Below are 25,918 nucleotides of genomic sequence, written 5' to 3'. Positions count from 1 at the left end.
CTTGCTTGTGAACTGTCTAACCCCAACACTTACAATACTAGTGGGAGAACTAAAGTGAGCAAACCCAAGCTCTAGCTTAAAAAGCATCACAAAGTGGTGGCTTGCTTCCAAGCTTCCATGCCCTGCACCAGCTCCAGGCTCAATGAAATTACGTTACGCATTTATATCCACTCCTTAATGAGGTACTTACCTATTATAGGGCAGTAAAAACCCAACCTGACTCAGATCTTCAGCTGGTGCAAGCCCATGCTGACTACAGTTATCTTCCCTTCCCAAGGATCTTGTTTCTCCCTGCAATAAAAACACTGGGGCTATTTTCAGTTCTTACACAGAGGTGTAAAACGAGAAGAGATCACCTTCATTAATATGGTAGCCCAAGTCTTCCTCCGAAGTCCAAGAGAAGCTAATCTGTTTTTAACCAAATCACTCCAGCATTCCAAGCCTGCCATAAAAAAATTATTAAAGAGCATTATCTCTGGTTTGCCTTGATTAAAGCCATTTTATATACCTCCAGTGGCACTGGGGGGTCTGTGCAGGCACCCAGCCAGCTCCTCAGCCCCAGACATGTCCATGGCAGCTGGCCCACCAGGAAGGTATAAACTAAGGGAATCTGGGATTTTGACTGTAGCGTGACTTATTGTAGAGGAAACCATCCTAAAAGCCCAGGCTAGCTCTATCCTACCCCTGTGAGCCCCTCTTGCTACCTGGGGCCAGCAAGGTTCTTGCAAGTTAGGAGAGCCCTGAGCCAACCTATCCCCTCTCCCCTTCTTCGGGAGGCCAAGGCTGAGCCCCTGAAACATTAAAGGATCTGGAGCCTCAGCTTGTTCTTTGGGAAGGTGCATGTTTTTTCTTATTTGTTGTGAAAGCAGTTTTTAAGGGCATCAGGGCAGAGAGATGGGGGGGGGGAATTTCTTCCCCTTTTTTTTGGCTTCCTAAAGAGACCTACTTTCAGCCCCTGTTTTCCCACGTCCATGTCTTCAGATGTCAGAAGAGGAAGCATGAGGGCCAAACCCACCAGTTCGCTTGCCCCACTGCAATGGCTGTTAAGGTCAAAGGAACAGCAAATTGGGAGGGTAGGTGGTGTGACTGCCTCACTTCGCGCTGTTGTAACAGCAGCATGGGATTGCTCCCAACACTGTGCAGGGATAACCTGGGGTGATTTAGCTGGTCAACTCAGAGGTCTCATCTTTTCTGTGGGAGCCCACCCATAGGCAATGCCATGTGCTCCTTGGAAAGCATGCTTGAAACCAAAAATGAGATTTTAGAGGAGCACACCACCTTCCTTTTCCAGGAGAAGAAGGAGGGAGGTGGTCCTTGGGTGGGGAAGCCGTATCTCCAGCATCAGGCTGGGCTGGGTCTGACAGGCAGGTCAGGGTGCAGCATCCTGGTATTGCGGCAGCCGGTACCCACCTGCCCACCCAGGGCTATACGTCTCCTCTTGGCTGTATGTGGCATGCCTTAACCTGAGGAGATTTCCGAAATGCTGTGCCCTCAGTGCATCTCTTTCCTTGTGCAGCACCTGGAAACGCCACCTCCTCTCTGTACACACGTGCACGGCTCGTCAGAAGTGAGAAAAGCCCCAGATTAACCTATCTGACACAACAGAGCCTGTCACTGCCTACCCTGCCTTCCCCACCACGCGAGCGAGTGCACATCATCCCATTCACCACCTGGAAGGAGAATATGTCCAGGATGTGTCAAACCCAGCCCGGCTGCCTGGGTCAGAAAAAAGCAGTTATTACTGCAAACTCTATATACATTATTTATCAAATGAAGTCTCTGCAGCAGGTCTACAATTCATTTCTCTGCTCCAGCTTGCTCACGCTCTCTTTGGCTGTCTTTTTGAAGGGAGATGATAGAAAACTTTTGCAGGCTCTTTGCAGTCTCTGCCACAAGGCTGTCCCCTCCCAAGTAGACCCTGCAGGTCCCCAAAATGGACCCGAGACAAGCTTTGCTCAAAAAAAACCACCCTGTAGCAGGAGCTAGGTCCACCACGGCAGCTTTGCTCGAGCCCCAAATCTATTGCACAAGTGTCTGCTGCTGCTCTGAATATTCAGGGGAAATTACAATGGGAAGGCGAGTAGAAAATATCAATTATTGGAGGGTTCACTGCACGATCCCTGCTGCTACCTGCTAGGTTGCATATGTGTGTAAATCAGCCGTATCACACAGTTTAGCTTGAGCAATATATTAAAAAAAAGGAGAAAAAGTGAGAATTTTCCAGTACTGGGGTTATAATGCAGGTGGGGGAAAGCCACAGCGTGCACGACCTCACGATCACATCAGCTCTGCTTCATCTCAACACTGTAAAAATACACGTGGGGGGAAAACAAATGCAAAACCGCACCAGATGAGCACTTCTTTTCCATTCCCCTGACTTCAGGTCAGGGTGTGTATGACTAGGCAAACCAAAAAGCAAGTTAAAAAAAAAGTGCTCATTTGAATCCCACAGGTGGGTTTGCTTTTATGGAAAGCAAACTGAATTCCTGGGTGCCCCTGCTCAGGGTTCACAGGGAAAAAATGCTGCAATTCCCTAATTATGGCTAAAAAACCCCAATAGCAGGGATTTTCCTCTTCTGGTCCACACTGCTGTTACCCATTTCACAGTTGTGCTGGCATCAAGTGGTGATTATATGGGGTGGTGGAGGTCATGGCGCATCCAATTTCTTCAACGTGACTTTAGACTTTATCGTACCCTCCTTCATCTTCATCAAGACATACACTCGATCCATGCCAGGGGTAATGGGTGGCACCATTTTGGCAACAGAGCAACCCAAGCTGGGTCGTTTGCATCCACTTTAGCTAAGCCCAGAGAAGGTCTGGGTTGACTTGTAGACTATAATGCAACATGACAGCCAAGCATCAGCTACAAGAGCACAAGGACTTGCAGCTGGCACCCAAGCTGTGTGCTGGGAGCAAACGAGGGGGAAAAAAACTCATGCCTGTGGCCAAGAGTGATCCAAATCCCACCAGTTATGGACTGTGGATTCAGAGTGTAATTGAAGTGGGATGAATGTGAAGTGGAGGCTTTCACACTTGGTTTTCTCCATGCTGGAGGATAAGCGGGTACCCCACCACTCAGTCCTACCTTACCCTGACAACCGCAAGTCTCTGCCTGTGCATAGACAGACAGAAAGAGGGATGCCACCAAGGGGGCAGTGGGAAGGTATGGCAAAGCCATGGCTGTTGGAGAGGGAGATGGGAGTTTTGATTGTCCTGGGTGGCAGGACCTCTGCAGTGCTGTGCATGTGGGATCCACACCATGCTTATGTTCAGCTGGGTCATATGTTACCCTCCAAAATTAATTAACAGTGCCCCTGCTGAAGATAAAACTGAAATCATATTTATTTTTGCACTTACATTCCAGTTGCCATGTAATTAAGTACTACCACATAATTAAAGAGGATTTAGAGGGTGTTTACGCCCTGCAATGCTCCGTAATTATGGCTAATTCCTCCTTTACGGCTTCCGAGCACCTCCGGCAGAGCTCTGGGAGCCAGCAGGGCAGGCACTGGAGCTGTTATGGGGCTCAGAAACACAGCACATGGCTTTAGCACTGAAGGGTGGCCTCATCCCAAAATTTTTCTTTAGAAATACAGTCTCTCCCCACACTCGGGGCAGGAGCGCTGCCCCCAGGAACATTGTTATGGGCAAATAGCAAGGCAGGGGAGAGCAGCGGGAGCCATCCCAGCCTCTGCCTCCAGGCTCCCCCTGGTAAAACTGCTTTAATGCCCAGAGACGCTGCATAAGAATAAAATAAAACATAAGAATAAAATAAAACGTACAGGCCCGGTGCAGGGGGATTATTTCTTAACTGACCGTGAATAAATATATAGTATGAAGCGCTGGATGTGATGCACTTTCACGGGCAGGGAGTCCCGAGGGATGGGTCTGCCCCAGCAGCAAGGCAACAAGAGGCCATCTCCAACAGACATCAAATCGTAGTGCTTGAAGGGCCATGCTACCACATACTCACCTGTCACAATACAAATCACACGTCCAGGCCACTGCCCAAGTCCACTGCTAACAGATTCATTGCAAAATTTGGTGTCCACCTTGGCTTTCATTGCAAAATTAGGTGCCCACCTTTGCAAGCGGGTCACACAGGTGAATTTTGCACCAAGCAAGTGTTTTTTGCGGCATGTGGTTGAGCACAGTGGCTTTGAAGGGGGAGCTGAAAACATACCTGCTGCTGCCTGTAGATATATATAAATGAAGGCAGTCAAGACCACAATTTGCTCAGCAAAATGCTAGGATGTGCTTGGATTAGAGCTGGCACCCTTGCAAAAATGAGACTTACCCCAGCAACTCTCCAGTTTTTGCAGGGGAACAGGCAGGAGGCAGCAGTCAAATGAGGTGACGTGAAGTCAGACACACCGGATCCGGGCTTTACCTGGTAAGGGGAAAATGAAAGGAAATTCCCCTCGAAACCTTTGTGCTAAGCCACTGCCTGCTTTTCTGTGGGAGCTTATAGAGGCTATTGATATATGCTGTGGCAACTCAATAAAAGAATACGTAATGAAAGCAAGATATAACGTACCCTGCAATCACAGAGGTGTGCATGAATTATTAAGCCAGCAGAATTTACAGTCAGTTGGGGGAACTATAGATTTCTTCCTCCACGTATAGTTAGGGAACACTGGTAAAAGCATCCAAGTATTTCATCCTTAAATATGCAATTAGTCAGCGGGGCAAAAATCATTCCCTCTCCGAGGGCTGCTTGGTGGTGGAGTGAAATGTCTGAGTCAGGTTTCTCCAGCACGATGCAGGTATCAATGTTGGTCCTCTGCTCCAGCCCCATGAGTCCTCAGGGTCTGGTCTTTGACTAACCGGCCTCAGGCTGAAGCCCAGCAATACAGGGGATGTGATGCTTCGCTCCTCTAAGCTTTCCACGTCCTTTAACTCCCCCAAAAGCCTGCAGCAGGTTATGTTTAGAGGGGACATAAAGACTGCAATTAGGCAGAGGGTGCAGAAGGTGATCAGGGAGAGGACACGTTTGCTTGCACATAGCAAGGACCTTCATTCTGCCATGATGCCTAGGGAACTAATGAAATGAAAACCTTTTTAAACAGACAAATTGCACATCATTAGGTCAGTAACAATTGGGAGCCAGTGCCCTTCGCCCTCCTGGAAAACTGCCGGAGGGAATCAGGTCTGCAGGACACACTGCATCTCTACACCTGCTCATGAGGGTCCTACAGGTGCAAATCATCCTCATGACGCCAAAGTTTCAGCAGTTTCAGGCTGCCAAGAAGCTGACCTAATTTTTTCCACTAATTCTCAGTTAGCAGCTGATGTAACACAGGGGCTTTCTGGTGAGATGGGCAAATCACAAGAGTTTCTCACCAGATCGTGAAGCAAAGCATAAAGCAAGGCATGCTCCTTCCATACACACGTCCTCACCTGCCATGGCTGGAGGACTGTGGAACCCAGCAGCAATTTCAATGCAGAGCCAATAAGCGATGCTGATGCACGGGAGCAATGGGTTGCTCTAAACCAGCAAGTTCTGCAGCCTCTCTTGAGAGGTCTAAAAAAAACCTTGATCGGGCTTCAGAGCTTTCAGTCCATCTAATTTTCCCAGCTATGTGGTCATCTTGGAGCGGAAAGCATATGGCTGGGAAGCTGACCAGGGACTCCATGGAGCTCGATTTCCTTCCCTACAAGCCCAGCGAGTGGGAGGAAAGCTTGCATGGGCAACATCTCTCTGTAACATGGAGCAGGCATCATCTGTACTGGCGCTTGGGTATCTCCAGGGTGGTTTTGGGAGCCTTGAAAACCATCCAGTGGGTTTGTTGGGTTTTTTTGTTTATGGAAAACCTCCAACACACTTTTCAACATAAAAGCCCAAATAATACACTTGAAGGCTTCCTGCCTGCTTCATGCACCACGATGCACTGGGCTCGCTCCCACCATTAACAGCAGCCAGGAGCAAATCCATCGTGGCGGTCCGGCTCCTGCCAGCTGAGCTCCGGCAGGGAACACATCACAGCTCCAATCAGCCAGCTCCGACACAGCTCGGGGACCGCTGGGTGTTAGCTAATATCTGCCTGCTCCTGCCACGCCAAGGAAGCAGGCAGCAAATTCTGTTTCTTGATGGTTTGTTGGTCAGCATTAAGGTTGTGTCCCAGTCCAAACTCCAATTAAATCTCATTATTCCGGTTTGCCATCTGCACCAAAAAGCAGGGCTTGTGGTTTACCTGGTGTTCAGGAAAACAGAATGCAATAAATGCATATAAATGTGTATATATATTCACCTGCATATCTATGAGCTCTGGGTAGATTAAAGCGTTTCTCAACCAGAACAAAACATTCACTTCATTTTCACATCTTTAGCAATTTTAAAAACGTTTTAATACACAGTATCTAGCTGGAGAAACAAATACTATAATTCTTCAAGCATCTTTCCAGGCAGCATCGGTGGGTTGTTTTTTTTTAACCAAAGCAATTCACCAAAACTGGCATGAAAATAGAAATATTGTTGGACTATCCAAATATTAAATTTTCTCCAGCAAAATGCTGGAGATAAAACTGCTGGCATCATCCCCGCTGCGCAGATTTGTTGTCCCTGTGCACAGTTTGCATTTGCTATGTTCGTATTGCTAAGCGATAAAAAAGGGGGTGCGGATGCTGCTGGGGGACATGGCACTGCATTTCTGGGTGATGCTGCCCCCACAAAAACTGCTGCCACACTATCAATGACTTTCTCGGCACAGCTGCTCCAAGTATCACCACACACAGATTCCCTTTTGCATCCCCAGCACCATTTGCTCACACAAATACAGACCGTCAGCAAAATGTAAAAATAGCCCAAAATATATAATTAGGGTGGATGCACTGTGGATTTAATAGGGTTTTTCTATTTCTTCCTTTGCTGTCCCACAAGACACCAGCCCTGGATGGAGAGAGGCCATTCAGCAGGGAAAGAGAGTGCTTTGCTGTGGTATATGTTCAGCAAAAGCCCTCAAATATTTTTCCCAGTTTTATATTGTGTGGTTTTTTTATTGAGCACCACACATAAATTGCAGCAGATTGATTCTTTCACAGCTCCCCGAAGTTGAAATGCTTTGGAGCTGAGAGCTCAGTGCCTGCCAAACTTCATAATTAACTTTAATAACTCTTTAATTTGAACTTTCATTCAAACATCCATGTTTCTGAGGGACCATAAGGGGGAAAAAAAAAAAACCACACAAAACAAAATAAAAAACAAAAACCATCAAAAAAAACCCCAAACAAAACAAAGCAAACCAAGGGAAACCAGCTCTGGTTTTTGAAGCACAGGGAAAGCTGCTTCTCGACGAGCATGACTCCCACCCACCATCTATGAGCAGCTGGCGGGGGGAGGGGGGGCGCGGAAATAACATGGTATCAAAAATAAATCATCAGTCCCAAACTTGTGCTGTGCCAGAGGCAACTGGAGCTCAAACCCCTCATCATGGGTGAGAGCGGAAAGAGAGGCATTGCCCCAGCCTGGTGGAAAGTGAAGAAGACAGTGCCATCAGTTGCCAGGAAAGCACTGGGCTCAAAGCTGCCTTTGCTGCCCCAGCCAGGAAGTTTTCCAAGGCCACCTCTGCGGACAGAGGGACTGAAGCCACTGACAACACCGCCAGCTTGCAGTTTTAACAGAACTTGGTGGCAAAGAAGGAGAAAGAAAAAAAAAAAAAAAAAAAACGACTTAAAAGCGATCCAGATAAATTTGCTCTAGTGCAACTAATTTTACGCGTGAAACGACCACAGAAATTTGGTTCCTTTTCCTCATACAGGGAGAAGGGAAAAAAAATATAATCCTGGATCTGTTCACTCCGTCAATGGTTTCTAATGATTCTCTCGCTGCCCATGGGCAGTGTTAGTGGTCGCGAGGGCAGAAGGACAAGGAACCCGAAGGAGGAACATTAATGCAACTTCTCTTTCCAGGTCAACAAGCCTCAAGCTGTCAGACCCTTCGTGCAGTCCTGGAGCACTGCCAGCCAAATCCCCACATTAACCTACCTTGGCTGAGCTTATGGTGCTGGGGTCCTCCAGGGAAAAGCAAATCATTGAAAGGAGGAGCAGAACACAAGGAAGGACTAGATAGGGAAGGGAGTCGACAGACCCTGGGAACACATCCGCAAATTTGGCAAGGCTTTGAGAGGTGACAGCCTAAGCCTCCAGGCAGAAGTCAGGATTAATAGGAATTTATGTCTCAGATGGTCTGCTGAGGATTGGAGGACACCAAGAAGCATCCTCCTGCCCTGCAGGACCCTGGGGACAGCCTGAACCAACTTTTCACTGTTTTACAGCAAAGAGGTGGCATTAAGCCCGACCCAGCACCCAGATGAGGCAGGAATACTTTTTCTTATTTTTTTTTGCTTCCATGATCCTGTTTATAATAAGAATTAAAAAAAAAAAAGAGAAAGCTCCCCTAGCATCATGCCATGGGGATGCCACCACCTCTGCAGCATCACCCACTGCCCAAGGCCACCACATTGAGCAGAGCTGGAGGGGGATGCTGTGACTTGCCGCTCAGAAACGAGAGCTAGGCAGCATCCTGCCAGCATCCCCTGTGATGAATATACCGATAAAGAGATTCAGATCAATGAGCCTGGTGGTTTCTACCAGCAAACAAATGGCTTTGGGTCTATGGGTTAGAGAGTCGTTAACTACCCAACCCACTCGTTGTCATTAGCAAGCAGTCTCTGCCGTGCATCTGCTCGCCTCTCTTTATCCACTGACCCATCTCCTGCTCCCTTGTCCCTGCATCCACCTGGAGCCCTTCTCCCCCCATCCCTCATAAACAGGCTCTGGCATCTCTGCTGAGCCAGGCTGGATCTGAAAAGCAGGGAGGGGAGGATTTCATCTCCCCATGTCTAAGCTGCTCCTCTAATCCTGCAAGGAGACTTGCCTTGAAGCTCTGGCCCAGCTCGGCACAGCTGGCTCACAGCCACAATTACTTCCACTGTGAGCATACACAAAAAAAAAAAAGCTGAGCAAGAGGCCAAGGAGCAGGTAATTAGCCTCGAACACCAATGAGTCAATCAAAGGCAGCCAGCACTAATTAGTCCCTGTACCTCCCCCCCCATCATGGCTGCCCCATTACACAGGGACAAGAAGTCTCTGCATGGGTCAGACAGGGCCAACCAGGAGTTGCTGGAGAGCCCAGAAGGCAGAGGAGGATTTGGGGGGGGTTCAGGATCTGAGAGTACAGCCCCAGATCACCACTTAAAGAGCATCAATCCCACCACCTTGGTCCCGCCCATTGTCACCTCTGGTGCCCTCCTTTCCCTCTTCTCCAGGCATTGGTCAGAGCCACCACAGAAGCTAAGGGGAATGAGGAGGCCACCCCATTGCGGAGTTATTTCCATTTTTCTTGCTTTTCCCAAAACCAGGGGAAAAAAGAGAGAGCCTACCAAAGGAGTCGCAGGTGCTTGCTCATGAGAAGCAGGCATTAAGCAGGGAACTGAAAAGAAAAGTGCAGCAGAAACATTGCAGCAATATGGGATAATAACCCTGCGAACGCTGTGAGGCAGCTGAATAGTGATATTTTCTGGAGTAGCATGGTATTGTAGGAGAGAAACAAGTAAACAAATATTTTCATTCAGCAGCAGAGGAAGGGGGGAGGCACAGCCATTCCTCAGGGAGCTGGAGAGGAGCTCCAGAGTAGAATAGTCATTAGAAGTAAGGGAGGGCAATTCCTCAAGATTATGGCATTGGCAGATACCAGCAAAGTCAGATTCCATGAGCAGCCCTGAGTGCAGCTCAGCTGTGGATCGCAGCCAAGCATTGCACCACTATCCTCTCCCACCTCCTAAAAACCAAGCTGCCAAGGTATCACACCCACCCTGCCAGGTAAGCTCCCATTGCTTGGAGAAGACACCAGGTGGGTAGGTTGGATGCATCCACCAAAAGCCATCAGAGTATCTTCCCCACCTCGTGTTCACCATGGCCAGCATTCCCTATGGTGGACCAGTTGTGAAACCTCAAGCCCACACCCTACAGGGTCTGCACTAAACGCAGCTTGGGAGATTCAGCTTTAAGCAGCTTGTTGGAAACACTCAACATCCTACTTTTTCTCACCTCCATTTCCTAGTTATAGGAACCAGTATGAGAGCTACTGCAACAGGCAGCTGAGTCAGTCTAGGTTGATCTCCTTTTGCCACCAAATGTCCCAGAAGAAGGAGCACGTTGTAGGTGGCAAATGTGGCAATTTGCTCCTCTCCATGTAGTGGCCCTTCAAGGCAGGTCCCATCCAAGGGTGTCACCCCAGCACTTGGGGGTTTAAGTCCTCAAGGTTTAAAGTCCTTCTGAACCCATATAGTCCCATGTACTAGTTCATAGTCTTCAAACCTGTATGAATGGCTAAGACCTCTAAGAGTCTGAATACAAAGTTATTAATGGTACTAAATACAGAGTTATCAAAGTTAATTATGGATTAAGGTTGGAGACTGCAAGAGCTATATCCTGGCTTTAAATAAAACCCCATGACTTCTTGGATGTCATGAGAGAGAGGATGTCAGAGAGGATGTCTTCAGCTCTTCGTATCTTTTTACCAGCCCCGTAAAGAGCCTGTTGACCAGATTTAATGTGCCTGCTGCATCTTTTGCACTGCTGGTGCAGAAAGAACACAAAGCAAGCACATCTCCAGTGTTCATCAGTCCAGGTCCTACAAACTCAACACGGGTAGGGAGCCGCAAACACAGCAATTTACATTCCCTCCTATTTGCTGCAAGAAATTCAATCAGATGTTTCAAGGTATTAGCTGGAAATGTTAATTATAAATAATTGTATTTAATTAGCTGTTCTGACACTGAAGCAGTGCCAGGGCTCAGCTGAGAGCCTTTGACCACAGCACAACGAGCTCTCCAAGCAGCCACATGCCAACAATCCCACCTGGGCTGCACGTAAACTACCTCCTGCAAAGAAAACACAAGCCATATCTTTGGGTGCAATGACATTGCAGACACAGCCTCCCCTGCCCATTAGCCATATCCTCTGATGGACCAGGCTGCGATTCCTCATGGCAAACCAGTTGGCATTAAGTATTGGTCAGCACACAACAGTCCCGGCAAGAGTAACCGTGATTTTAGGCTGGAGATAAACGTAGTTCTCAGAGGCTGGATTACCGCCCAGGGGTTCGCGATCGATACGGGAACAAGAAGTTGTGTTGTTCCAAATCAAGGCAAGGTTAACCCATAATACAGAGCGTGGGCGGGGGGTGAAGCCACTTTAACGGGAGGGATTCGTCTGCTCAGAGCATCGACCTGAACACGCTGGAGCCTGCATGGTGTAATTTAACGGTGTTTAACAATGAGGCTGCCGTTCCTATAGCTACTGGAGGAAGCTTAGCAACCCCGGGTGCAGCTCCTGGGGCACGGGAGACAACCAAAGGAGAGCTAAGGGATGTGTTATTGTCACCCATGTGTTAACCCTTTGAACCCTACCTGCCGTACTGATATGACACTGAAAGTAGATCCCATACAGGGTGTTTCTCCTGAAAACATGTATTTGGTGGTTTGTTAGTACCAGATTAACTGTTTCCTTTTAAAAAAAAAAATAGTAACAGCAACAAGTATCTGCCTCTTTCACTGTTCAAGGGCTATGGCAGGGTCTCCATACCAACCATGGGCTCCGCTCGGGGCTGATTTGGGCTCCACCAAAGTCAGCAAGACTGTGCGTGGGTCAAATCAGCCCCACTTCTCTTTGGATGACTTTGCCCAGCAGGACTTGCCTCTCTAAGCTGAGCACAGTTTCAGGGCTAACACCAACCATGATCTTTTCCTTCTGTGTCCTCAGGTCCTCCCCGCGTGGCTGACCAACACTGGCTTAGGAGGCTCTTCCCTCTTCCAAGAAAATGGGGACTGACAGTGAAAACCCAGTCCTGAGGAATGTGCTCATCAGCTTCAACTTGCTTCTGCTGGGCGCCGTCCTCAAGCCTTTTGAGTGCCGGCTGGAGGTGACAACAGAGCCGGCCAAGAGGGCAGCAGTGGATGTGGAGGGTGGCCTTGCCAACTGCAGCCCACCCATCAAAGAGCAGCCCATGGTCTTCCACCACATCTACAACATCAACATCCCCCTGGACAGCTGCTGCTCATCCATGTTCAAGTCTTCGGCCGAGGAGGTGAGTTCAGAAGACGACCGGCTGGCGGAGTACGCAGAGCAGACCTCTGACAGCGAGAGCCAGGTCACCTTCACCCACAGGATAAACTTGCCCAAGCAGGCCTGCAAGTGCTCCACCTCCCTCCCGTCCCTGCAGGAGCTGCTGAGCAGGATTGAGATGCTGGAGAGGGAGGTCTCCATACTCCGGGACCAATGCAACTCCAATTGCTGCCAAGAAAATGCAGCCACAGGTAGTAATGCCATCCTGTTAGCTCTTGCTGGGGACTGAGGGCTTGATCAAAAGGCAGGAGAAATAAATCCAAAATCAGTGATGCCACTCAGAGTGGCAACAGAGGAACACCTGTGTTCACCCGTAGTGTTGCTGTGGCTTTAGGGAAAAGTCTGGCTTTGGTTCTCCCAGGCAGGACAACTGCTGGAAGGGATTTGGTCACTTAAGCCCCCATGTCCCGCTCACTGTAGAAATCCTGTAATGGCCAGAGCTAAAGCCCTGTGACAGATAAAAATACCACTTGTAAGGGGTGAGCAAGGTGATGTCCCAACCCTGCACTCCATGCAGTGCTGTTAGAGCTCTGCCACTGCATGTGGGACTGGGAAGAGGGACATAGCTGCTGCTCTCATAAGCTGTCCCTGGGCTGAAGGCAGCACCACAGGAGCCAGCAATAAACCCCTTCGTTTTCTCTGTAGGAGTGAATGTGTATGAAAAGCTGAGTTTAAAAGAAAAAGAATAAAAAATACAGGGAATAACTTCCATTGCCGTGAAAGATGCAAACAAAACCTATAACAAAGGCACAAAACCATCAACAGGATACTTCATCTGAATAGCAATAAGTGCAGTTTGTGAAGCTTTCTGAGAGCCCTCATTAGGGTTACCCCATCAAAGACGGCCCCTCATTTCACTGTGGCCATTCCTCAGAACCAGGGAAGCAGCATTAAGTTGAAATGAGATGGATTAAGAAAGGTTTGGGCTAGAGGCTGCAATTCAACAGCACAGGAGCTAGTACACTGGTGGTTTTCCTTATGCCTTGGGGAGGTTGGGAAGAGGTCCTGTCCCAAAGGGCATTTGTTCCTTGCGCAGCCTAGGCCATCTCAGGGCTCTGACACACCAGGGCTCCTGATGGAGAAAAGCCACCAGACAAGGACAGCTGTGCAGGGCATCTTTCCATGGGAAAACTGCTTTTCAGGCCAAGAACAGCAGAGAGGAAGAAAAATTAAAAGCAACCCTTTTGCCCCCAGTTCCTGCTGCCTTTTTTAAAGTTTTGCCACTATTAGTGTGATTTTTCCAGTGGTACCCCAACTCCTCTATATTGAGGACACATTAAAATGAAACGGGAGTGACCCACACTCAGGTCAACAGAGTTGGGCCAAGAGTCTGTAGGCTGGGGAGGGAGAAACCGGGATGGCACACACAGCAGGGTGACCCGGGCTGACACCTCCCACGCAGCCAGGGGTAATCAGTGTTTTCCAGCTGTGGGCTTAGCCTGCATCTCCCCAAGATGCGACAGTCATCAGCTGCATTAAAAAAAGACAAAATAGAAAACACCCACATGTGCCACTAGTTAGTGCAAAGCAAGGGTTAAAATCACGTAGGAAATGCAATGGGAAAAACCTGTTTTAAGTGAATTAATTTGAAACTCTGATGGGCCTATTTGGGTTACTTGCAACATATGCAGACGGTCCCATTAAACATTCATCGCTCAGTGGAGTCTCCACTCTGATCGCAGATGCACGCTGAGCTAAAACTGGAGTAATTTAATTTATTTTTACTGGAGTTGCTTTCAATTCACTGCACTGCAAAGGAGATCAGGATCCCTACCTGATCTCCTTTGCCCGAGGCATTTCCCCAAGGAAAGCCGCTCTCTTCTAGCATACTTACAAGCATCCTCTCTCCTCTTTTGATAACTTAACTACAGGCTGTAAGATCTGAAGAGAGCCTGATTGCCATTCCCAGTATTCACACTTTAGATGGGAAACATCCTGCAAAGTAATCCAAATGAGTCTGTCTGGTACAGCATGTAACTGAATCCCTTTTACACGAGCATCTGCCGCACCCACCTTGGGAAGAGCTGCTCAGATAGTTCATCTGGGATGGAAAGCTTAGTTCACAGCATTGTGGTCTTCATGGCACAGAGTCTTCCCAAGGGTCTGAGGAAGCAAGGAAAGGGGTTCTTCTCTTCATTGGTTCATATGAGGAAGAAAAGCAGTAAAAATTAGCAAGGAAAAATTAGCCTGGCTGTGATAAACCCTTAGCTGGATCAATCGGTCCTTGTTGAAGGGCAAAAGAGGGGAGTATTGGCCATGTCAAAGTAATTGCTGCCTTCGCCGTCATGCATCCCTTCTCACCCCAGTATGTTGTGCAAGACTGCCAGGTAAAGGGAGAACGTTGGAGGTGGTGGCCATGGCAGCATGTGCTTTCCCCACTTTCCCACTACCCCACCACCCAAATACTTTGTGCAAAGCCAATGGCTCTGTCTTAATCAGGCTCACCAGGACAGGAATGAAGATTATGTCTTTGGTCTGGTAGGAGAGACAGCAAGCAGACCAGGTTCCCTCACCTGTAAAAAAGAACAGTGGGTGGAGAGGAGACCCCAGGAGCCTGCTAATTCATGGCTGGTGCAGATGGCTTGGCTAGGGGAAGCTTTTTTCCAGTAAGAGGTCTAGGGAGGTTCCCATCAACTGAGCCCTGAGCTGAAGAGTAACCAAAGGGAGTGCTTGTACCCCAAGAAAGCTGATGGCACCCATAGCCATGGAAGCTAGCACTCACGAGAGGACAGACAAACTCCTGGGGACTCACCCAAGCCACACCATGAGTCTGTATCACCAATTCTGCCCCTGCCAGCTCTAAGCTCACCAGCTGCCCAAAGCTGGGCATGGTCAGCCTGAGGGAGGACCATCCCCTACTTGCCCCACATCTTGCCCCAATTCCCCACAACCCATCAATGGGTTGACCCAGGGCCAACGCTGCCCTTTTCCACCTCCCACCCAGTGGGGCTCTGACCCTCATCCCACATCCTTGCAGGGCAGCTGGATTACACCCCGCAGTGCAGCGGCCACGGGAACTTCAGCATGGAGTCGTGCAGCTGCGTGTGCATGGAGGGCTGGGCGGGCAGCAACTGCTCCGAGCCCCGCTGCCCTCGGGGCTGCTCCAGCCGCGGTGTCTGCCTGGAGGGCCAGTGCATCTGCGACAACGACTACGGGGGCGAGGACTGCTCCCAGCTCCGCTGCCCTGCTGGCTGCGGCTCCCGTGGGCTCTGCGTGGATGGCGAATGCGTCTGCGAGGAGGGTTTCGCCGGGGAGGATTGTTCCCAGCTGCGGTGTCCCCGCGACTGCTCGGGGAAGGGCTACTGTGCCAATGGCACGTGCATCTGCCAGGAGGGCTACGCCGGGGAGGACTGCGGGTGGCTGCACTGCCCCAACGCCTGCAGTGGCCGCGGGGTCTGCCAGGATGGTCTCTGCATCTGCGAGGACGGCTACGAAGGGCAGGACTGCTCAGCAGGTAGCAGGGGCATGCATGGGGAGAGACAGACCCTAATGTATGAATAAGGACTTCAAGGCACCCAGAGCCCTGTACAAGTACCAGAAAGCCTGTGAGAAACCCATACCTGGCAGAGCATGTCACATAGTACCTGCTCATGCCCTGCAATTTGACTGCCTCCCTGTTGTCCCTGTCCTAAGAGGCACCACGGGCAAAAGTTTGGGAGGCGAGCAAAAAGCCAGTGAGGTTTGTCCCCGACATTGGTAGTAAACCCTTGGAGCAACAGAAGCTGCAATCAGGTTCTCCTGAGCCTTTGTCTTGCTATAGCATTTAATGTAACCACAGACAGCACATAGCTCCCAGCCCAAAGCCCATACACAAGTCCCACCAGGAGACCCACACACCCTTCCCCCTGGCCAGGCAGGAGGATAAGCCACGCACCCCCTGACACTCTCCTTACCTCTGCCCTTCCCATCAGTGGCTCCTCCTGAAAACCTGCGAGTGACGGGGATCAGCGACAGCTCCATCGAGCTGACATGGGACAGCCCCGGGGCAGCCACCGAGTATGTCGTCTCGTACCAGCCAGCGGGGCCAGGAGGCACCCAGCTCCAGCAGCGGGTGCCTGGGGACTGGAGCAGCATCACCATCACAGAGCTGGAGCCAGGTGTTGCTTACAACATCAGCATCTACGCAGTCATCAGCGATGTCTTGAGCATCCCTGTTACCTCCAAGGTGATGACCAGTAAGTATCCTATTGCACTTGTCGCTTGGTACCCATATAACCAGAGGTGAAGCTCGAGCTGGCTCACATTTTCCATAAAAACCTTCTAGCAGCAGTTGAGCCTTCAAAAAAAAAAAAAAATATTTGGGATATTTTTATCCCCATTTATAGCTGTATGGGAATATAGGAAAGGGAAATGTGCCCACCCTCTGCAGAAAGACTCAGTATGGATGAAAACCCAAATGACTAAAAATCAAAGAAACTTTCAGTGTTTGGGTCAAGAATATGGCCCAAAATATTACACTTTTTCCCTCATAGGAAATATTGTGATATATCACAGAAGTCACAGGTTCTCCTCTCATTCCTGGATGGGTTTCCCCTGATGAATCTCCATGACATGGGTGATAGCACAGCAAGAGGGTATGATGCTGTGCATCAAGACATAGGTAGTCCTGTCCATGACCATGATGCACAGAGGAAAATGGGAGTATCAAGCTGTAATGGCAACATCCAGAAAGGAACCTTGGAAACTAAAGACACAGAGGACAGGACGGAAATGTAAACTATCCAGACACCCCTTTTGCAACCCCCTCAACTCACTCTGTTTGCATGGTAATGCAGTGGGATGCTTCAGCATCCAGCAGCCCAGGCATTTTCCTCTTCTTCCTCCAACCTGCCCAGAGTGGGGACAAAGGAACTCTGCTGACAGCTACCAAAAGGTTCCCCATTTTTGCTGCCCAGATAAAAAATAGCCACAGGGAGCAGCGTGGGGGCAGCAGCACCCACATACCCATCCTGCTCTGCTCATCACTCCCTGCTCCCTTCCAGACCTCGCCACGCCACAGGGGCTGAAGTTCAAGACAATCACAGAGACGACAGCAGAGGTGCAGTGGGAGCCCTTCTCCTTCCCCTTCGACGGCTGGGAGATCAGCTTTATCCCCAAGGTACCGCTGCCGCATGCATGGCATCATGGGGTACACCCGGTCACCCTAAAAAACACTGAGCAAGGAGGTCCCAAATTAGCTTCCTATCACCCTCAAAAAAAAAAACCCAAACAACCTCTGTTTGCAATTTATGTGCTTCACATCATACAACCCCAAACACCTCAACCTGCATTTCCCCAGTAGTCTTTGGTGTCAAGGCATACATGTTCTCAAAGGAATTTCCCCATAAAATCAAGAGACGAGCATATAAATAAATAAACCTTCCCGCCTCGCCGCCTCTTGCTGTCACCTCCTCTTTTTCTCTTCCATCTCTTTTGTTGCGACCCTTCCTCCTTCTCTTCTTCCTCACCGCTGCTCTCTGCACACTAAGCTACCCCAAGCAGCCTGGGTTGAACCGGGCAGCCACCAGCCCTCAGACAACAACCTTCAGCATCCCCAAGTCACATGCACAGCTAATTCCTGCCACAGAATTTTAATCGCAATGATGAACAGGTAGAATTTGTGCCAGAAAAGATGAAAGGATGAAAATGTTGCCCTAAATATCGCATATTTTCTATGCGCAGCAACAAAAATTGTACATCAAGTATTTAATCTATATTCATAATTTCTACACCATTTAGCCACAAGTATAGCTTCAATTGTATATGGAGCCTCTTTACAAGAACATTTAAGCCCCAGCAGTAAAAGAAATGCTGATTAAGGGCTCAATTATGCCATTTTCACTTGTACAAAACCCTCGCTGGAGTCGAAGGCAGCTCTGGGCAGTGAGGAACTGCAGAACTTGGACCCAATATTTTAAATGCTCTTAACTGTAAAGTATCATTATACAGCATAAAGCAAGGGCCCAATTGCTTTAAATAACTCATTCCCTCATTTCCAAAAAAGGCTGGAAGGATCTGGGTGCAATTCTGGGTACATCCACATGCAAATTGTGTCAGAAGTTGAAGTTCAGGTACCACAGGTATAAAGCCAAGGGCAATTTTCATTAACCATTGAGATAAAAATCAAAATGATAAGATGTCAGGGAAGAGCTTTCAGTCTAGTAGCAAAAACCCAGCTATCTTTCAAACATTTCACTGTCGCTCAGCAATTAAGCTCAACAGCATCCCCCTGAAACAGATAAATGGGGATATATCCATTTTAAGGTGAGGAATTGCTGGGATAGAAGCAAATGTCTCCCCACAGGGTCATCATCTCAAGCCATCGCATAAATACAAACTGTTGGTGCACCTTTCCATTTTTAAGCTTACAACTTAAAACCATACAGAAACATTTCAGGATTTAAAGGAAGAGATAAAGCGCCAAAGGATGGCTGGTTTTGGCTGCTAGTTTTGCAGGGTTGGCAAGGGATAGCTTGCCAGGCTTTGAAGTTATCACATCCATCAGTCAAGTGCACGGTCCTGTGTTGTAAAGACACAGTTGTGCTCCTGCCCATCGGCTTCCAAAATCAGACTCTCTCGAGTCTCCATCACCAGCTTTTCTCATAAAATAAGGCAGAGGGTGCTGTCTCCTTCACTGCCTGGAAGCTATGCTTGCTTAGGCAAACGCTAAACCATTGCCACACCCCAAATAAAGCCAAAACCTAGTCCCAGAGGCTAAAAAAACCCCAAAGTTCTAGCAGCAGCATGACAAATAACCTCTACGAGCAAAGTTGAACTCACTCTGTCTTCCTGGAAACTGGGCAAGAGGATGCTAGTTTGGTCCTCGGTCTCCCCACCAGGATGCTTGCACTTTTCCCACAGAGCAATCCTTCTTCTGTGGTCCCCCCCCACAATGCTCTCACCCCCAAAAGCCAGGTCAGGGGGTATTGCCCATCTGCTGCATGCACTGGGGACTGGGTAGGGGAAAAGTGAAGCAAAGACAGATTTAGGAAAGAAAATTAGGAAAGGTAAGCTGGCAATTTATGGCTACAATGGAAGATTTCCTGTTTAATGAGAAAAGAGATGAATATGAATTGAGGGCTATGTGCAAAGATTTGTTTAGCGTGTTATTAGTGAAGACAGCGGCAAGAAAAGATCCTTTGTCCAAACACTGGCAGGAAAGGTGACATTTGCATTTGCTTAAAGCCTTACAGTTTTTCAGAGCAAAACCACAAAGTATAATGAGTTTAATAAAGATACCTAAAAAGCAGGGGATGGCAAAATAAAGACCTTACACTTTCATACCTATATATGAACAACAGAAGGCTCCTGGCACATGAAAAGCACAGAAAAGAAGTCTAGCCCAGGCTTTGGTTTTATCATCTTTTCTGGAGAGCAGCAGACACACAGATGACAAAATACAGAAGTTGGTGGTGGGGAAGAAGGGATGGGGAGGACTTCTCAGCCCCACAAGGTGGGTGCTCCACACTTGGTGGGCGACTCCACCCTGGGTTTCTGCACCTCCACAGTGGGACATGCCTAGGTGAGCAGTTTGGGGGTGCAGGCCTGGGTGTGGAAGGATGCAATGTGGGGATCATCTCCTCTCCATGCATCAGTCCCCCCAAAACACCTTTTTTTGTTGGTTTTTAATGATTATTTCTGCTCCCTGGCAGAATAACGAGGGTGGTGTGATTGCCCAGCTCCCCAGCACCGTCACCACCTTCAACCAGACGGGGCTGAAGCCAGGGGAAGAGTACACCGTCACCGTGGTGGCCCTGAAGGAACAAGCCAGGAGCCCTCCCGCCTCCGACAGCGTTTCAACCCGTGAGTGAGCCTGACCCCTGGCAGCACGGCAGGGCTTGGTCCCCAAAATAAGGTCCCATCAGTGAGAGCAGCCCGGCACTGTATGGGCAGGGATAAAACTAGCACCACCCAGCTACCCCAGCTACAGATGCAGCACAGCAACAGCTTCTTCATGTGGTATTTTGTCCCTCTCTCTCCCGAACTGCTGCAAGCACAGAAACCAAGGTTTGGGAATGCAGGGGTAGGTCCACTTTTATTATTATATAGCTGGATAAATTCCTCTTTCTACTAATCTCACATTTCAGAGGCCCCCAACAAACATCTCTATAAATGTATTGCCAACTCATATATAACAGATTAAAACTCCCACTTGGTTTTGTGCCACTAAATACCCTCTACTCCCACCAATTCAGGCAAATCAGGCAGCGGGGCAGGGAGCCAGGAGCAACGGCACATCACCTCCTAACCAATTTATTTGGCCGGCCACTAGTCCATCCTGTAGGCTAGAGGAAATTCAGCAAGTGTGAAAGAACTGGGTCTTTTCCTCACTGAAGGAGAAGTGGCGATGGGCAGAGCTCACTGGGGAGCAGAGGCTCTCCATACCAGATCTGTTGCAGTCTGCCTTGGCAGCCAGGCAGATGTCTACCTCCATCCAAGCTGTTGCAAACGGAAACAGTATTTAAACAGCTGCCGGAGGGTTATAACGAGGTGATGCTCTCTCCAGGCTGCTAATTTGAGGCAAGAGTGAGAGTGAAGGGAGGCTCCCTCCCTCACTAGCATCTTGCTGCAGGTCTGAGTTTCCTTGCACAGTCCTCTCCTCCCGCTTTGCCTCCACGCTCAGCTCGACATGGCTTAACAGAGACATCTCCTGGTCAAGACCAAATCTTCCTTTACCTAGGAAGTCAGCAAAAAACAGAGAGAACCTGGTACTTACAGCTCAGTGGTTGACATTCGCAGGGGAGCGCAAACAGAGTGGTGGGGTCCCAGCTCTCTGCTCCATGAAGGCATCCCTGTGCTGGCACGTCTGTCTTCCTCTGCACCACCCCTGTAGCTTTGCCCCCATAATCCTCATGCCCCCATCAACCCCTGTTCTGCCTCAATACTTTGTGCCGATGTCGAGCAGCAAAGGCATGGGTTCATGCTGCACAGCTAAGGAGAACTTGATGTTGCCCAGCATCACCTGGATGACTGGACAACATAAGGTAGTTGGAGATTCAGGGTTTGGATAAGGACAACCTGGTCCTAGCCAAGCTGGACACCCAGCTTCTACCTAAACACCCTGCTTCCCAGCTGTCCTCCCTTCTCTGTTGCTGTTTGGCCCCCAGACCTCACCCCACTGCTCCCAGTTCCCCCAAGTCTTTTTCTAATCCTCTCTGGTCCTTCCCACCCCTGCCCACACGCATGTCCCCAAGAACTTCCTACCCTGGGGCGCAGCTTTCAGCACATCCTTATTATATAGTGTCATTTTCTAATATATACAGTATATTAGATGTACTTGCATGCAGTATAGCTTGAATTACAGAACCAGCATGGGGTGTTTCACCCACCTTATGATCATGTAAGTGATAAAATGGGCTGCCCAGCAAGCTCCATGCATCAATGCTGCCATAGCACAGGAGCAATGGCCAGGCTTGGCACATCCATCTATCCATGCAGCAACTGAACTCGAAGCATCCATCACTGAGGCTTGAACCCATGATTTCCAGAGGTTGAGTGCTGAGGGATGCAGAGGAGATCAGGGCCCAATTCTCTGCAAAAGAAAGCAGAAATGTACAAAATTGTCTCCTAGTAGACCCCTGGTATGAATTTAACTAAAGCCCCTTTATCTGAGGGGGTTTGGTGGACACCCACTGTAGACCCACACCCAGCTAGTTATGAAGACTCTTGAGAGCAGTTGCATTTTCTCCTCTCCCCCCACCGTTAAGACGTCAACAGCTTTAAAAGCTGATCCCTCAACAACAAACCAGGAGCTGGCACCAAAGCAGGAACATTTCTAGAGACGTTCCTCAGTTCTCAATGCTTGGATTAGTCCTTGGCCCCATGTTATTTAACACATTGTCAACGCCTTTCAAAAGACATAATATCATTGCTGATAAATTTTGCCAGTGATAGAAAGGCTCAGAAAAGAGTAAATTGAATGGAAGGAGATCATCGATAAAAGCAGTTTGAATGGCTCACAGAGTTGGGCACAAAGGAAAACTGGATGGTTTCCAATGCATCATGAAGTACGAGCAGCTATCTAGGAGCAAGGAAAGTGGACCACAATTAGATGTAGAAGGATTTATCCTGGGAGATGCCACCTGAAGAAGCCAGGGAGGAACTGGTGCCAATAACCAGCTCAAGAAAAGGGCATGAGTTGCATTATAGCTGTAATGGGCATCAATGGGAGAGCTGTTGGGTTCTGCTCTGCTATCCACAGCTTGGGAGAGACATTGGTGAAGTGGAGAGGGTTCAGAAAAGAGATGGGAGATTGGGACAAGGGACTGGGAACCCAACAGGATCAAACCCCCTGTGAGTACCCTGGGGCAGAGGATCATATCTCTTGCCCACAGAATCTCTCTGCCTTGTCCCCACCTGCTAATTTGGGCCACTCCGAAGGTTGGGTTGAAGAATCCCTGAAGCTTGATGTCCCCACAGCTGCCACCTTTCCCCATCCAACTCTCCCAAAATAACAGGTGCTTGTTTCCCCCCCTCCTCCGCAGTCATTGATGGCCCGACACAGATCCTGGTGCGGGACGTCTCCGACACAGTGGCCTTCGTGGAGTGGACGCCGCCACGTGCCAAGGTGGATGCCATCCTGCTGAAGTATGGGCTGGCGGATGGGGAAGGGGGGAAGACCACCTTCCGCCTGCAGCCCCCCCTCAGCCAGTACTCCCTGCAGGCCCTTCGCCCCGGCGCCCGCTACCACCTCGCTGTCAGTGCCCTCCGGGGTGCCAACGAGAGCCAGCCAGCCCTCACCCAGTTCACCACAGGTAGCTAGTTGGCTCTGCTGGGAGAACTGGCATGAATTTTTAAGCCTCCAGCAAGCATGGGGACATGGCTTGCTGCAATCTGCAGATGGGCTGTCCTGCAATGAGCATGGGGGTTTACAGATCCAGGGCCAAATCAAGGGGGTTTTTTTTGCATCTGGGATTTAGTGGTCCCGGTTTTCCCCTGGCACAAGTGAGCTGGAGTTTAATCTGGTCTACAGGGAGGAAGTGGCACGATGAGAACGTGATGCTTAAGATGCAGGTCTGAATGAAGATGCCTGAATGCAGGTGTCTCGCATCCTGTCATGGTCCTTGTGCAAAGCAAGGCAGAGCAAATGATTCAGATCACCCTAAAACACACATGCAGAGCTCACACCACCCTCTGAACCCCCCTCCACCAGTGCCTACATTTCACTTTAGTCCCTAAACCTCCAGTGCTCCGTGCCTCTTGCAGATGCTCACATGGTCCCCAGGGAACCCCAGGTGACCCCAGACACCAATGACCAGGCAGATGACTCAAAAACCCACATTCAGATGACAACCCCTGAGCAAACCCCACCTTGGCCACATCCTGCTGCAGCATCAAGGCTGAACCTGCTGCTGCCTGTGACACATGTCCCCACCACCTTCAACACCCATTCAGACCCACAGCTTAGCTTGAGCCCACGACTAAAACTTTAAAACCCCAGCAGTTTACACCCTTAATAGCACCCATAATTCAACATGCAATTCTCAAAAGCACCAAAGCAGCAAGCACAGGTCTGAATTTAAGATGATGCTCGCTCCCATTCAGCGTGAAGAGCCAAGGCAGATGCATTGCCCGAGGAATCAGCAGTCAAGCAGCTGAAAGCAGCCCAGTCAGAAATGTGGTTATCTTACTTTATATCTTCTCTGAATACCCTAACTGGTCGGTAAAACTTTAATTAATGTTAAGCCTGCAGATAGCTAACAGGTTTAATTTACTGTGCCATAAAGGAGGAGGTAGAGCGCGTATTTCAGTGCTGGTTTATGGTATATGAATTACTTGTCATGTACGTTACTGGTGGATACTAGGCTCCTATTACAATAACTGCAGTGTGTGAATTGTGTGTGTATATATCTCTATAGATATATATTTCAGATGAGATGTTCACCCCGACTGATTTGCTGCGCTGGCCTTCCTTGCTTTATTTCTAAAAGGCAACATAAAAAATCCCCCTCTAAACTCAGATCCATCAAGGAGCGGTAATTACCCCCCGTCTGCTGGTGCCCAGCCCCTGCCCAGCACCCACCCATCACTCACAGGAGAGGTTTATTGTGCAAATCAGAGCATATTTGGTGCACAGCCCCAGCAGCACTAATAAACAAACCTTTTGGGCAATGTCTAAGCATGAATGAGCCTGTAAAGATGCTCAAGGTTCTTCTAAGAGCAGTTCAGGCCAATGCGTGACTGCTACAGAGCCCTTTTTCTTTTATGCATGCTGCCTCAGTTTCCCTTACTGTAATATAAGGGGAAAATGCTTTTCTTTTTCAAATAACATGCAATTAGCTCCTGAAGCAACTTACGGAGGGATGCTGTGAATGCCCCAGCACTTGCATCAGTCTCATGGGTGGCATCTCCAGGTCTGTGCTGAGCAGGAGGTGAGAGCAGATGTCCCAGGTCCTGCTACGGGGATGTGCCCCAGGGAGGAGGGTCCGCATGCGGGACCTCACAGACATCACACCCGGGTACCCCTCCACTGCTGTTTAGGCATGCCAAGGCTACAGGGTGGATTCCCAGTGGCCGGTGGTGAGGCAGAGCCTCTCTTCCTTGTGTCACGCAGAGATTGATGCCCCCAAGAACCTACGGGTGGGCTCACGGACACCTGCCAGCCTCGAGCTCGCCTGGGACAACAGTGAGGCCGAGGCGCACAGCTACAGGGTGGTCTACAGCACCCTGGCAGGAGAGCACTACCACGAAGTCCTGGTGCCACGGGACACTGGTCCCACCACCCGGGCCACTCTTGCAGGTATGTGTGCAAACAAGTGGGGTGATGGAGATGCCAAATCAGCACCAATGCTCAGTTACCCTCATGCTGGCACATATTTGAGGCTGTTTTGGAGTTTACTAGTTACCAGAGAGAAGGGTATCCTCGGGATGAAGATCATTTTCCCCACTGTGGGTCTGGATTTGGGCACTGCTTATCCACGAGCTGAGCAATGCACCTCCTAATGATGCAGCTCCAGCAAGGGTCTCTCCAGGTCACAAATAGAGCTGGCAAAGAGCAAAGTGAGAAATGGGGAGAGGAAGGCTTTTTAGGCTGATCTAGAGGACAATATTGTTTCGCCGTTCTTATTTTCCTTGCTGGGAAAGAGCTGCAGATGCCAATGCCGTGTAGGCAGCAATGGGGGATCCAGGCTCCCCTAGTTCATTGCCTTTTCCCAAACTGGGCACAAAGCAGACGTGAATCCAGGGATCCTATTTTTGAGCAAGTCCCTCAAGTTGTACGTTATTCAGGCTAGTAAAGGGGCTGCCACCAGGGGCTACAAACACCACCCACCTCCCACTACCAGAAAAGTCCCAAACACCCTTTGCAGCAACACCACAAAGCACCATATGAGATCTGGTTTCCTTTTTTTCAACTACAACCACTTGTCTGACAGATTTGTGGCTCCGGTGGCATTTTTTTGAGCAAAGAAGAGACTTACCTACACACATACAAAAAAGATCACTCATTCAGCTTGAAGCTCTTCAGGACAGGCAGGGCACCAGGTTCTTCCACACTGACTGTCTTTGACCTCCTGGGACCTTCCCAGCCCAAAGAGAGCTCAAGCATCTCTGCTGTATGGATCTACAGGAATAAGTTCAGTGGGAAATTTGAATGTGAAGTTACAGGCAAAGTGGCACCAAGTCATGAGAAAGGTTGGAGGGCAGGAAAACAATTAGAGCAGTTAGCTTGAAAAATGTGGTATGCAGAAAAAAGAAATGTGAGGGATAGTTTCTGTTGCATTCATGATGAGGGTGCACATAGAGAAGCGGGATGAGATGGAGCAGGACAGCAAGGGATTGGGGACCTGGTGCTGGTCCCCTGCTAGCTTTC

General features: G+C 49.2%; 1 protein-coding gene across 2 annotated transcripts in view; it reads left to right on the top strand.

Moving 5' to 3' along the window:
* Positions 1 to 11,824: 11,824 nt before the first annotated feature.
* TNR (tenascin R) overlaps positions 11,825 to 25,918 on the top strand; it is a 28,993-nt gene continuing 14,899 nt past the window's right edge. For both annotated transcript variants that reach the window (XM_074152662.1, XM_074152661.1), the window contains exons 1-7: positions 11,825 to 12,320; positions 15,107 to 15,583; positions 16,041 to 16,304; positions 17,112 to 17,227; positions 19,761 to 19,911; positions 22,593 to 22,862; positions 24,662 to 24,847. In XM_074152662.1, the coding sequence (XP_074008763.1) occupies positions 11,825 to 12,320; positions 15,107 to 15,583; positions 16,041 to 16,304; positions 17,112 to 17,227; positions 19,761 to 19,911; positions 22,593 to 22,862; positions 24,662 to 24,847 (1,960 nt within the window). The remainder of the gene's footprint in view (positions 12,321 to 15,106; positions 15,584 to 16,040; positions 16,305 to 17,111; positions 17,228 to 19,760; positions 19,912 to 22,592; positions 22,863 to 24,661; positions 24,848 to 25,918) is intronic.

The sequence above is a fragment of the Numenius arquata genome, chromosome 8 (assembly GCF_964106895.1).
Source record: "Numenius arquata chromosome 8, bNumArq3.hap1.1, whole genome shotgun sequence".
NCBI classification, from domain to species: domain Eukaryota; kingdom Metazoa; phylum Chordata; class Aves; order Charadriiformes; family Scolopacidae; genus Numenius; species Numenius arquata.
Note: the sequence above shows the minus strand (reverse complement) of the source record. Positions and strands in the feature narration are given on the sequence as shown.